Consider the following 14,010-nt stretch of genomic DNA (forward strand, 5'->3'; position numbering starts at 1 on the left):
TCTGTTTGTTTGGGTGGGGGGGGGGGGGGGGGTGTATCATTTTAACTCCTTATCACACACGCTTGATACAAAAATATCTGGTCAAAATGATAACACGCCATTGAAATGTTTGAATGCTGATTCTGAAGGGCATCTGTTCCAGACACATGGCTGTGTACGAATTCTCGTATTTGCGTACTAGTCAATGGTAGATGTATTTCTTTGAACTTTGACATATGCTAAAAATAATTTACCTAGGTGTTCGCAATTTACAAGCACAATTTAAAGGGATAATTGACCCAAAAATGAAAATCATCTCATCATTTACTCATTATCATGTTGTTCAAAAAATGCATGACTTTCTTCTTTGGAGCATAATACATAATACATACAATGGAAGCCAATGTAATCTGTTTGGTTACCAACGTTCTTCAAAATATCTTCTTTTGTGTCATACAGTCATGGATTTGGAATGACATGAGGGTGAGTAAATAATGACAGAAACCTATTGCACTTAGACTCGAAACAAGCAGATTGACTTCTCTACTGTTTTTGTTAAACTTTTTAATCTGATGGCTTCTCTGCTCCATGGGATAGCAAAGTGTCCACTGGTTGCACTTTGGCTTCAGAATCTCAGCAGATGCAGCAGGTCATCTGGGGATTGTTTACCGACTGTTTCATGAATACTGAGTATTCGGACATCTGAGATCTCGGTCATTTGACATACTGCGATTTGCATACTGCATTTTCTTTTTGGTTCATTAACTTCGTTAAAACAAGATGCATTTACCTAAGAAGGAAGAATGTAAGCTATTATGCAATAAACACTGCTGTACTTGGATTTGGTAAGATCTTATCTAATGTTTTTAAACAGTTCTGCTTAATATTTTTGTAAAAACCTGTGATACCTTTTTTCAGCAGTCTTTTTATAAATAGAAAGTTCAAAAGCAATAGAAAGTTTAACAGCATTTTTTTTAAACTGGAAACTATGTAACAATAAAAAAGTCCTTATTGTTACTTTTTATCAATTTAATGCAGTCCTTGCTGAATAAAAGTCAAAATTTCTACAAATTTTACTTAAATTTCTTAAAATGGTAATATATCTTGTTTTAAAGGGTTAGTTCACCTAAAAATTCTGTCATTAATTACTCACCCCCATGTCGTTCCAAACCCGTAAGACCTCCGTTCATCTTCGGAACACAAATTTTTGATGGAATCTGAGAGCTCTCTGACCTTACATAGACAGCAAGGATATTACCACGATCAACGCGCAGAAACGTAGCAAGGACATCGGTAAAACAGTCCATGTGACATCAGGGGTTCAACCGTATAGAATATTTTTTGTGCGCAAAGAAAACAATAATGACCGAATTTATTCAACAATTCTTCTCCCCAAGTTACCGTGTTCCGCCATTTTTTTTTTTTTTAGAGTACTCCAGAACGTTATCAACGTAATCAGCGTTGTTTACGTTCAGCATGCACGCGCTGTCTACTGAACGTAAACAACACTGATTACGTTGATTACGTTCAAAAATATCTTAATTTGTGTTCCGAAGATGAATGAAGGTCTTAGGGGTTTGGAACGGCATGAGGGTGAGTAATTAATGACAGAATTTTCATTTTTGGGGGAACTAACCCTTTAAGTTTAAAAAAAAAAAAAAAAAACGAACAAAAAAACAAAATAAAAATAAAAATACAAGAAAATTAATTTTGCACTATATGGTAAACCATGGTTTGAATTCAACCTGGATCTTTGTGCTAAGGTTCCTCTAATTCCCAGATTTTCGATCTCCGTTCTACTGTCTCTATCAATAAAAAGTGGCAAAAAGTCCCCAAAAACAGAAGGTACAGTTTCACACTTGGAGACATCTGCGTATGCACATAAATAAACATGTTTACTGTACGCGCAAACACACGCATGGCCGCGCTCCCCACGGACCCCCTCCAGCTGTTCATCTCCGTCTGTTCCCACCCCTCAGTCTTTATTCCTCTCTCTGCTCACATCAGCTGTGTCATGAATGATTCTCATTCACCCACGGGACATCTCCATTTTCCTGCTTACCACGCATTTACTCCGGTTATGTGTGAGTGATAATAAGCTCTGGCTCTGCGGATAGAACCTGTATGCTCCGTCATCTGTCCTTGTGATATAAAATGAAGGTCTACTCACACACACTCAATTGGTAGTCACAGCGTGTCGTCTCCCATCTAAACTCTCATTCTGGGCACTCGTCTGTCACTGTCCGCACTGGACTAAACCGTTTTTCTCCCAGAATGGAAGGATGAGGAGCAGAAGCAGGGTCAGATTTAAGACAGCGGTGTTCCCTGTGTGTGTGTGTGTGTGTGTGACATGATGATGGGTGACAGGCCTCCGAATGGTGGTGTGTGATTTACATAAACACCCTCGGAGTGTGTGTGTGTGGCATGTCACCTGAAGGCGGCAAGCACAGAGAAACACACTTGACACACAGCCTCTGTCTCTCATTCTGTTTTACATGCTGCTTTGGACCTTAATCCATGGAGCTGTCGTTTTTTGTTTTATATTAATGGAAACAAAGTTGATGTATAGACAAACAGTCTTTTTATTGGGTGGTTTATCATTCAGCTCAGGGGCATTCAAAAGAAGAACCCCGAATACAACAGTCCTCTTGAGTGGGATACCCTTCCTAAATTTAGTAAATGGAAAACTTTTTATTATTATTATTATTTTATTTTTTAACATTTTACCATTTATTTCTTTTTTTATTTTGAATTTTTTTTTTTAACTTTTTTTATTTTACTATATTTGTATTTTTATACTTATTTTTTACTTTTACATTTACATTTTTATTTCATTGTAATTTTGACATTTCATTTTATTCTTTACATATATTCTTTTTGTAATTTTTAAAAAATATATATTTCTTATTTTTTACAGTTTTCTCTGAACTTTTCCTCTAAACCCAGTTCAGATGATTGAGAAAAAAAAACTCTAGGATGTAAAAAACTAGATGTGATAATGGACCTGAAGATCACCTATGCAGGATATATACTGTATGATACAAGGGACCGTACGTCTATCCCTTTACAACCTTTTCATTTGTGAGAAAAATGCCATCTACGCTGACTGAGGTGGTTTGTATCTCTCCTGTGCTTTCAGTTTATTATTAAATCTCTCTATCTTCTGCCCCCTTCCCTCCTTTCCATTTACACACCGCGCTGCTGTATGTTGAGGTGAGAAGTGAATGTGTTTAGTGTTCTGATGGACTGCTGACTCGCTCTACACATCGGTGTAATGACCTATCCTCACTCTCCATCCAGAGAGAGACTGAGAGAGGGAGATTTTCAATAACAGGGCTCAGCGGTGCTAAACGCAGGCTCAGAAGTAATCGCCTTGGTGGGCACATGCACACACATGCACCCCCTCGGCACAGACTGAGCACCTGCGAGACTATTGGAAAAAATGCTTCCATTTTTCTAATTAAATGTATAGTTTTATTAATACAAATGTATTTTTTATACAAATTATATTTTCAGCATCACAATTTGGGTGAAGAGAGAATGTCTAAGTATTTAGTTTGTACTTCCACACTTATTTTAAAGCTGTGTGAACTCCCAAGTTTGTGTAAAATCCTGATGATCATGTTCTCCAGAGCATGTTGAGCTTCAACGAAAGAAGACAAAGAGTCACATTATCAATATCACAAATTGATTTGTGACCTAGAAATTTTGAATCCCATATTTTCATTATTTACTTTTGAACGCCACTGTCTGTTCCTGATAAAACTAATAAGGAAACAATTCAGAGTTCCTATAAACCTTGTTTACTTTTTCAAGCTTCCTCTTGCTTCCTTTTTCTTTCCCTCTAAACGTCACAGTTTTGATGAGGCGGTGTTTTCTCGTTCGTGAGTTTCAGTCTTTTCAGCTGGTTAGCAGACAAACTGGTCAAACTAGTTTTTTACCAACATGCTGTACACTCTCAGGAAAAAAGGTGACATTGGGGCGGTACCCTTTGAAAAAGGTACAACTTTGTATTTTATTTACCCCTAACGGGAGCATATTAGTACACTGAGCATACATATTAGTATCTAAAGCAGGGGTGTCAAACTCAGTTCCTGGAGGGCCACAGCCCTGCAGAGTTTAGATTCAACCCCAATTAAGCACACCTGATCCAGCTAATCAAGTCCTTCAGGCTCAGTTGAAAACTACATTGTTTTTGTGTTGGAGCAGGGTTGGAACTAAACTCTGCAGGGCTGCGGCCCTCCAGGAACTGAGTTTGACACCCCTGATCTAAAGTGTACATATCAGTACCTAAATGGTACATATTAGTATGATTTTGAAAAGGGTACCACCCAAGGAACAGCTTTTGATAGGGCTTTTTATATACCTGTTTGACTCGTGGTCACAATAACGAAATTTTGCGTGCTAAAAAGGTTGATTGTTTATTGTCAGTAGTGTATCAATGTATAAAGCTCACAGCACACATTGAGTTCACATAATCAACCCGATGTGAAATCTGCGCAAATCTGACGCAAATTCGCGATTGCACAGATTCTTTTTTTAAGCTTTATTTATGGGCTTTTTATTCCTTTATTATTCAGATGGACTGTCAAGAAATGAAAGGAAAGCATTGGGTAGAGAGAGGGGAGCGGGATTGACATAGGAACTCCAGACAGTAATCAAACTCGGGTCGCCGTGAACACAGTTGCATTGTATATGTCGGCGCACTAACCACGAGGCTATCGGCGCCGATGATTGCATAGATTCTTCCTGAAATTAGCGTATTTCGACGGCAAAAATTCCGTAGAAATGGTAAATGTGGCCACACCTTTAGATTTGCAACTTTTATAAAGCTATAGCAGAGAGAGGACAGGAAATAATGGGGAGAATAGAATCAGAAAATGTTGCGAGTCGGATTCAAACTTGCAGGTCCGCATGAGCACCAAGGCTCTGACATATACAGTGCTCCCATGATACTTAACTGTGTTTTGTGTGCAGTTTTCACTTCTTTACCACTTTAAATCCCCACTGATGTGTGCACACACATACACACACACACGTGCACTCGTTCAATGTGTTCTGTCAGGATGGTGGTGGATGATGAATGCTTCGTGGTGAGAGCGAGCTGAATGTTGTTTTTTTTTCATAGATACTTTCACACACGCTTGCACACACGCATTCACATTTAGATTCGCACCCTCTCACAACCCGGCTGAGATCAGAAACATTGGCCTACTTGCTGTTTTGTTGTAACCTCATTTATCATTTCTTATTTCGCCATCCCTGAACTCCTAGACTGCGCTGGTACGTGCTGAATTTCTCACTGGCGCGTTCAGCGAGGTGGTCGCGGGTCACCTGAATTTATCCGGACAGAAGTGAAGGTTGTTTCCTGTTCTCATGGCCTTTTCTCGTTCTCTTTCCAGGAGTGTTGGCTCAGCGCGTGAGGGTGGAGCCAGAAGTCGTGTCATATCCTGGTCAGGCAGTGACACTGCGATGCCAGTTTCCGAACCCAGGCGAAACCCAGCTCACTCAGGTCTGAAATCAACTGTTTCCTGCCAACCCAATGTACAAGAGTTTGTAGAAAGAACTTGTTCGCTGGGGTCGTAGCAAGAACTTTCTGAAAGCATTTGATGTGCTGGAAGTGTTGGTCATCATCCAAATTGATTTTGGATTTGTTTTCTTTGGCATGCAGGTGTCATGGATCTTTGAACGGACTGACACAGAGCGAACCAACATTGCAGTTTTCCATCCAAGCTTTGGGGTAAATTACCCAACAAAATCCCCTGTAGCAGGACGTGTCAGATTTATATTAGATCCGCCCACTTTGGACAACCCATCCATTCAGATCAGCAATGTGAAGATGACCGATGAGGGCCGATATATCTGTGAATATGCCACCTACCCCTCTGGCAATGAACAGGGTGTCTCTTCGCTGGTCATGCTGGGTGAGTATGAGTTTGTGCAAAGTCCCTTTCATGGAAAGTCCGTTCACTCGGCCGCCATATTTGCAATGCCTCCGGGCAGCTCAAACAAGACCAAGTCTTATCTAAATGAATGGGGAATCCTGAAATCTCAAAAATTGCTCGCTGAACATGCGATTTAAATTACATATTTCAAATCAGCAACAAAATCTGAAATGAGCAGCCCCATGAATGTTGTTTCTTATGCTCAAATAGTATAAAAAGCTTATTTTTCAGGCTAGACCAGCCAATGCGCATGCGTAGTTCCAACGCGCTTATGACTGTGCATGCGCATCGGCTGGTCCAGCCTCAGCTTTCTATGGGAATCGGAGCTTCTAATGGCCGCTGCAGTGACGCAATGACTTTACCAATCAACGATTGGCTCTTTCATTTAGAAGGCGGGACTATCCCGCCATATTGCGTGTTGCAGTTTCTTCCATTCATAAGTATAGGAGTGAACTGTCTTTGTATTTCTATAGTTTGCAAATTGTTTATTGGAGAACAAGACATGGAATATTTTTTCTTCAATAAAATGAGGAAGTTTAACTTTAAAAATCTGATTAGTTTACTGTTTTTCAATAAAAATCAAAGGGGAATTATATTTTTTTATATCCAGTTATTGGAAAGATGTGTAAAAAACAAAAAAAAAAAATGTAGTTTTTTACATGATCAATTGAAATATGTACATAGGAGTTGTAGGAGACTGAAACGATAAATGACAGCTTGGATCAATTATGAAAATATTTGTCAGTTGCAGCCTTAGTCTGTTTTAAAAAATATGTGTGTACTCAGACTCACGCTCACGTCTGTGTCTGTTTGCGGGGCTTAAAGGGGATTTATAAATGGTATTGTCAGATCAATTGTGCTGCTGTTAATGTGTGTGAAATGTGGCAGTAACCTTGGCTGGGCTCTCGTTCACTTGCCCCCTCCCTCCTCTCTCTCCCTGCTATTGATCTGCCTGCTTATCATGCTGAGAGGACGTCGCTTCCCTGTCGTTCCCCATCTCCCCTGCTTTTCTCCTTTCCCTCTCTTTGATGTCTTTCTCAGAGCGAAACGTGAGTACAATGTGAGCGCTGTGCTAGCGTGTGGCAGGACAAGCCGAGCTGTGATCTTCCCGTCTCCACTTCCTCCCCTCCTCCTCTCGTCTTCCCTTACCCTCCTTCACATTATAGCATCAAATAAAGGTCAGACTCTCTCTCTTTCCCACAGCTAAACCGAAGAACATAGCTACAACTGTCACAGTTACCGCCGGCAAAACCCCAGTCATCGTGGCACGCTGTGAATCATCCAATGGCCGTCCTGCAGCGACCATTTCTTGGTCCACAACGCTTAACGGAAATGTGACGACGCCGATCACAACAGACAATCCGGATAATACGGTCAGCGTCCAGAGTGCCTACATGCTGGTTCCGCAACCGTCGGATAATGGCAAAGACATCAGCTGTGTGGTGTCACACCGTACCATGCCCCAACCTGAGACCTTCCCGATGAAACTTGTTGTTGAATGTAAGATTTCAAACAGACCATTAAATACACCAGAAACTACTGATCCAAATGCTGTTATGCTTAGCATTTCCTGTTGCTATAGCTGAGAATTGTTTTAGTGAGTCATGTCTCTATTGGTCCTGGCCGGTAATGTGTCTACACAATATGCCAGACATTAGTAACGGCCATCAAGCAAATTACCCTGAGGCTTTACAGTGCTGCTTGGACCAGAAACACAAAATAAGAATAAGGGTCAATGAGGTCATTATGGAGTCAGCTGATCAATGTTCGATTTGTCCAAGACTTCAGTGGCTCAAAGCTAAACTCATTCATAAAGGCTAGTTGTTCGATCCACCTATTTACTCTGTCTTTTTCTTTCTGTCAGATCCTCCCCGGGTGCAGATCAAAGGGTATGATAATAACTGGTACAGGGGTCAGACAAGTGCATTTTTGACCTGTCAGGCAGATGGAAACCCCGTCCCCACCACCGTCACCTGGAAAACGTGAGCATTTCTTTTCACTTTCAGTTCTGATTTTTCTTTCCCATTAGCCAGGTTTACACTAGATTTTCAGGCCACATTTTACCATATTTAAAAGATAGTTAAAGACTTCATTGGGGAAAATCTCCAGTCTTTGATTGCTTCATGCAGGGTTTTCCAGTCCTGCCCCTGGAGGCCCACTTTCCTGCATAGTTTGGCTCCAAAACAACTGCCGGCAATTTTCTAGTGTTCCTGACTGGTTCAGGTGTGTTCAACGTTGTCCAATCCTGCTTCTGGAGGGCTGCCTTCTTGCCGAATTTAGCTCCAATCCTAATTAAACACACCTGAACCAGCTAATCTAAGTTTTCAGGATCGCTAGAAGCTTCCAGGCAAATGTGTTGGGGCAGATCGAAGTTAAACACAGGACACTGGCCCTCCCGGAGCAGAATAGGAAAATGAATTATGGAGGTTTTGGCAGTCTGAAATTTTGCATGCAGTTTGATGGCTGAATTTATGAAAGTCAAAGGGATTAGGGCTGTCGCGGTGAGGGAATTTCCCTTGCGGTAATTTTGAGTGGCTCAATAGCGCGGTATGCGGTATTACCGCCATATATATATATATATATAATTTGTGTGTGTATGTGTTACGATATTGATTTTCTAATCTGACTGGACAAGAGACTTTCTATTGATATTTCCGTCTGCGCGCGCGTTCTAGACGGGCTGTCAGTCAGTGTAGTTACAGTGTTGCGCCACAAGGTGGTGGAAATGGACTGTCATTCAACTACACGTTCAAAAACGCTGATTCATTCATTCAAAGAGACGTAATGAAACACGCTGTTGAAATCATTTTAACTTTGAGCGCCACTTTAGAATGCTCAGCTGACCAGCTATGCATCGATGCGAAGACAGAGATTTCGCTTCCTTGGACATGACAACCTATTTTCACAAATATATACGACTCGGCCTGGAGGACAGACGCAAGTAATCGCACGCGCTCAGTCGATCTCTCTCTCATTCACTGTCTGTTTAGGCTTGTTAAGTGCAAATCTATGGAGCCTCTGTACAAATCAGCATGGTACACATTATGTTATCATTACTAACTTGTTTAATATTCAGTCCACATGCATTAAGTGTAAAACGAGAAGGGCATAACCTTACGAAAAAAGAAAACACGCAAAAATCGCGGTTGCTGCGGTTCTTGCATTCCTCTGCGGTTTACTTGTCAATAGCGCGATATTGCGGTTATCGCGACAGCCCTAAAAGGGATGATTGGAACCAAAGTCTTGGCTACGCTGTGTATCATTGATGTCGCCACAGTGTGCCTTGGCATTTACTCAAAAATCTCACTGGGATCATATTGTATAATCTGACAAACAGCAATTGTAAAATACTGTAAAAATCAAAGTGTGCACTCGGCTTAAGATAATAACAATAAACCACCTATTGTCCTTTGATGAAGCCTCTGATGCAAATTGCACACAAAAATGGAAAGCACGTTCTCAATCTGGCACCCTTTATTCTGATTGGCTGGCTTTGACACAAGTTCTGGGAGTAAGGACCCTCATCTAAACGGCATAAAAACATAAAATGTGAGTCAGATGGCTTCTTCTAAGTGGGCGGTTCTTGGCCAGAATAAGCTACAAAGTGGACCAGACTTTATGCTAGTAGTCAATAGGTCTTTTAAGCTTAGTTTCTATCAGAAACACTGTGCTAATGTTGTCTGGTTTTTGTTCCTCAGTTTGTCTGGACTGATGCCTGAAACGGTGCAGGTGCAGGAAAACCGGCTCGCTGTGCAGAAAATGGATGACGCCATCAACACCACCTTCATCTGTGAGGTCAGAAACAGTTTGGGATACGGCAGAGATCAGGTCACCGTCTTCGTGAGGGGTGAGTCTGTCTATATAGTATTTCATTATAGGTTCCTCACACATTTCCACTGGGGTAAGTGTTACGTGGTGACAGGGGCAGAAGTTGGAAAAATGAGACCTAATTTCAGACAAGCAAGGGGTTACAGTTCAGACATAAGGCAGTTTGTTGGCACTTTTCTTGTCTGTATGTGTTTTGTTCGTCATTTTATTTGTCCTCAAGATCACCCCGCATGCACTGTCATCCCTCAGCCTTCAGCTGTTCCTGACTCACTGGTGGCATATTTTACTTTAGTCTGAGACTTTCTTGATCTGGTAAAACATGTCTGAAAATGTGACACATTTCCCATAGAATTCTGAAGGATGTTTTCTAAAGAGAGGAGTGTGTGAGTGTTTGTGATTGCAGATGTGACTGTATTTGGGTGGTGTTGAGCAGTGTTTTGACACTGTTTTCTGTTTAAGTCATAGGTTTTCACAAAAATGTCGAAAATTAGTTAGATGTTGCATGCATGCTGTAAAGGCGATTTCACAACACAAGCTATGCACAAGTTTATGTTGTGTATATAGCTTATTCTCACACATTGGTTCTGTAAATTTTTTTTTTCATGCTTTTATGCTCACCAAGGCCACAGTCAGTTAAAATGGTAATATTGTTAAATAGTATTAATTTAAAATGTAATTTATTCCTGTAATGGCACAACTGAATTTTCAGCAGACATTACTCCAGTCTTCAGTGTTACATGTTCCTTCAGAAATCAATTTAATATGCAAATGTGCTGATCAAGTAACATTTTTATTTTTATTATTATCAATGTTGAGAACAGTTTTGCTATTTAATATTTTGTTTAAATCATGATATATTATGATCCTTTGATGAATAGAATGTTTAAAGGAGCAGCATTAATTTGAAAAATAAATCTTTTGTAACACTTTTGATGAATTTATTGCATCCTTGCAGGATAAATATTAGGTATTAAAGTATAGTAAATATGAGTTTCTTAAAAAAAAAAACACCTTTTGAACAGATATGTTTGAGTAAGCTACTGCACCCTCTACTATAATGGTTCACTATCAGGTTTTTACCCGGCATAATATGATTGGAATATATAAATCAATTGTATTCTTTCTACATTTCTATTAAAACAAGAGTTAATATTTTTTCCATCATATTTTAATCCATCCATTTGATCCATCTGGTCTTTATTGACAAAATCAATAATTCTTTTTTGATTGCATTAATATTTTTCAGTTTTTTGACTGTATTATCACTGATGTTCAGATGGGTGTGGGTTGGATTTGTGACCCCTGGTTAACTCCTTCATGTCCCAGAGTTTCATGACTAAAGCGAGCGCCACAGTACGTTTGATGGCCGTCATGGGATGCAAAATTGTCCTCTCCAAGCTTTTTCTGGCCCGTTCTGATGTCCTGTGACAGGCTGATGGAATAAAATATCCACATGGTTGACTGCGGAGGGACTGAGCTGCTTTAGTGCTGAGCCAGACTAATATCTCTTAGGTAATGTGGAGGAAAGGTGCTTTTCTCTCACAACTTGGGTTTTAAAAGCCTTCTACCTTTCTCCATTCCCCTTCGCTTTCCCCTCTCTTTCTTGCATATACGTGTCCTTGCAGATCAGTGTTGCTTGAAGGCAGATCTTTGCTCATTTGGAAAAAGTACATTCCCCTACCAAACACTAAACTGACAACATCTTGCCTTCCCTCCTCTTTTGGTTCCTCCCATATTCTCACGGAGTGAAAGCAAGAGAAAAGGACCAGCAGGAAGAGGTGGAACCAAGAGAGGAGGGTGGAGCAGATGAATGCTGGTGGCATTTCTACCCCCTTGGGAACCTACGGCTCTCCCATCTCACGTGCATCCTTTCACTCTCCTCCTCTCTTCCGCTCGCATTACTTTCATCCTCTTCTCTTCAAACTCTTTTGTTTTGTTCGCCTGAACCACTTCTGTGCCTTCCAAACCTGCTACCCACCCTCCTTCTCCAACCATCTCCACACAAAAGAGGCTCTCGGCGAGGATAAGTCAGTCACTGCTGTTTCAGCTCCCGGCCTCTTATACTCCTGTCAAAGGAAGAGCAGAAGGGAAATGCTAATCAAACCCGTAATGCAAAGCCAGCCTGTGCAGTGTGTGTGCAGACAAAATTTGTTGTGTTCAGTTGGTGTTTGTGGCGTGTAGTGTGAGAGTCAGGTGCAAGAGGAGATATGTTCCGTGGAGCGCCGCGGGAAGTGTTGCTTAGCCGTGAAGTGGTTCTGCTTAAGTGCAGCCGTTTTGACAGCCATGAAATGGCCACTACCTTCTCAGTCGCGTGGCTGTCTTCGCCCCAGGCAGCCATCTCCATGGTGACTAAGGTCGGCCTGCACAGATCTTGTCTCGGTGTTCCTCCTGAAAGCATGAGAGCGGTACAGAGATACCTTGGAGCGTGTTTTGTAGCTCCACCACTAGAGCCAGAGCCGGGAATCCAACTACGAATCCAAATCGTTTCTCAACACTGTGCCTCATGTTGCTCTCAAGCTAACCTAGATTCAACCCCCACTTCTCTCTCTCTATCTCTCTCTCTCTCCTCCATCATTCATTTTCAACTCTGGAGATTCTGTCATGTTCTCCATCCAGCTGTCATGGAAAAAAATCTCCTCCTCTGCCTTGTTCTGCTCTCTCTCGTCCAGTGGTGTGACAAAAAAAATGAAAAGAGAATGTGAGGCATTCAGAGACATTTTTCCCCTCTCGTCTGTCTAGGAAAGCTCAATGAGCTTCATTCATCCACTCAGCCATTCGCTTAGAGTCTTTCAGAGCACTAATATGTACGTTTATTAATATACTGCCAGTACTTAGAGAAAGATAAAGAGACTACATTAGTGGTAATACAATATAATTAGTGGTGTTCACGAGCCAGTATCACTTTTAACTGTTGCTCATGCTTAAAAGGATAGTTCACCCAAAAATGAAAATTCTGTCATTAATTACTCACCCTCATGTTGTTCCAGACCTTTAAGACCTTTGTTCATCTTTGGAACACAAATTAAGACATTTTTGATTAAATCTGAGAGCTTTCTGACTCTCCATAGACAGCAATGCAACTGACATGTTCAAGGCCCAGAAAGGTAGTAAGGACATCATTAAAATAGTCCATGTGACATTAATGGTTCAACATTAATTTTATGAAGCTACGAGAATACTTCTTGTGCGCAAAGAAAACAAAAATAACTTTATTCTTCTCTTCCAGTCAGTCTCCACTGCCATTCATGAGAGTATCACGACGCGTGCGTGTGCATTCCTGTGCTTGTAAACAAGCCACAGCGCATCCGGATTCTACCTCAGATTCTACGTCTATTTTAACAATGTCCTTACTACCTTTCTGGGCCTTGAAAGTGGTGGTTCCCTTGCTGTCTATGGAGGATCAGAGGGCTCTTGGATTTCATCAAAAATGCCTTAATTTCTGTTCCAAAGCTGAATGAAGGTCTTACGGGTTTGGAACGACATGAGTAATTAATGACAGAATATTCATTTTTGGGTGAATTATACCTTTAAATGGATATTTCCCCCAAAACCGTTACTGTCATGGCATTGCAAACTTATGACTTATTTTCTTTTGTGAAACATAAAAGATATTTTAAAGATTTTTTTTTTTTTTTTTTTTTTTTAACAATGAAAGTCAATGGGCTCCAAATCAACAATGAACCCCTCTAACTTTGTATTAACATGAGGATGGGTACACAGGAATTTTATTTTAATGAATTGATTCCTTGAAGCAATTTTTAACAGAAGTAGTGGTAGATCTTTTCTGCCATTATGTGACATACATCTGAGTGAAATGAATTATCAGGAAAAATATAGGGCACAGACTTGTGCTGTGCATCGGTTGATACAGAAAGAGAATCAGATCTGAATGTGAGCTTGTAGTCGACTGTAAAAAAGGGGTGGGGTTTACGCAGATTAAAGGGGTCATATGATGCGATTTCAAGTTTTCCTTTCTCTTTGGAGTGTTACAAGCTGATTATGCATAGATAAGAATCCTGAAGTTGCAAAGACTAAAGTCTCAAAACCAAAGAGATATTCTTTATCAAAGTTAAGACTCTGCCACGCCCCCCTAAAACGGCTGGTTCTAACACGCCCCCACATATCTACCTCACTATGTGGAAATATTTGCATGATGCTGCCCAAATGTTCACGCAAAGAAAGAAGGCGTGGTTTCAGTAACCGCAGTTAGTGTTGATGCAGCCATGTCAGGGAGACGCTGTGTGTTTCTAGGCGAAAG

The 14,010-nt window shown here is 40.7% G+C and overlaps 1 protein-coding gene across 2 annotated transcripts in view; it reads left to right on the forward strand.

Moving 5' to 3' along the window:
- LOC107700179 (nectin-2-like) overlaps positions 1-14,010 on the forward strand; it is a 91,888-nt gene that overhangs the window by 26,049 nt on the left and 51,829 nt on the right. For both annotated transcript variants that reach the window (XM_016501737.1, XM_016501736.1), the window contains exons 2-6: positions 5,382-5,491; positions 5,651-5,903; positions 7,128-7,424; positions 7,789-7,906; positions 9,623-9,771. In XM_016501737.1, the coding sequence (XP_016357223.1) occupies positions 5,382-5,491; positions 5,651-5,903; positions 7,128-7,424; positions 7,789-7,906; positions 9,623-9,771 (927 nt within the window). The remainder of the gene's footprint in view (positions 1-5,381; positions 5,492-5,650; positions 5,904-7,127; positions 7,425-7,788; positions 7,907-9,622; positions 9,772-14,010) is intronic.

Source organism: Sinocyclocheilus anshuiensis, unplaced genomic scaffold (assembly GCF_001515605.1).
Source record: "Sinocyclocheilus anshuiensis isolate Anshui unplaced genomic scaffold, SAMN03320099.WGS_v1.1 scaffold955, whole genome shotgun sequence".
NCBI classification, from domain to species: domain Eukaryota; kingdom Metazoa; phylum Chordata; class Actinopteri; order Cypriniformes; family Cyprinidae; genus Sinocyclocheilus; species Sinocyclocheilus anshuiensis.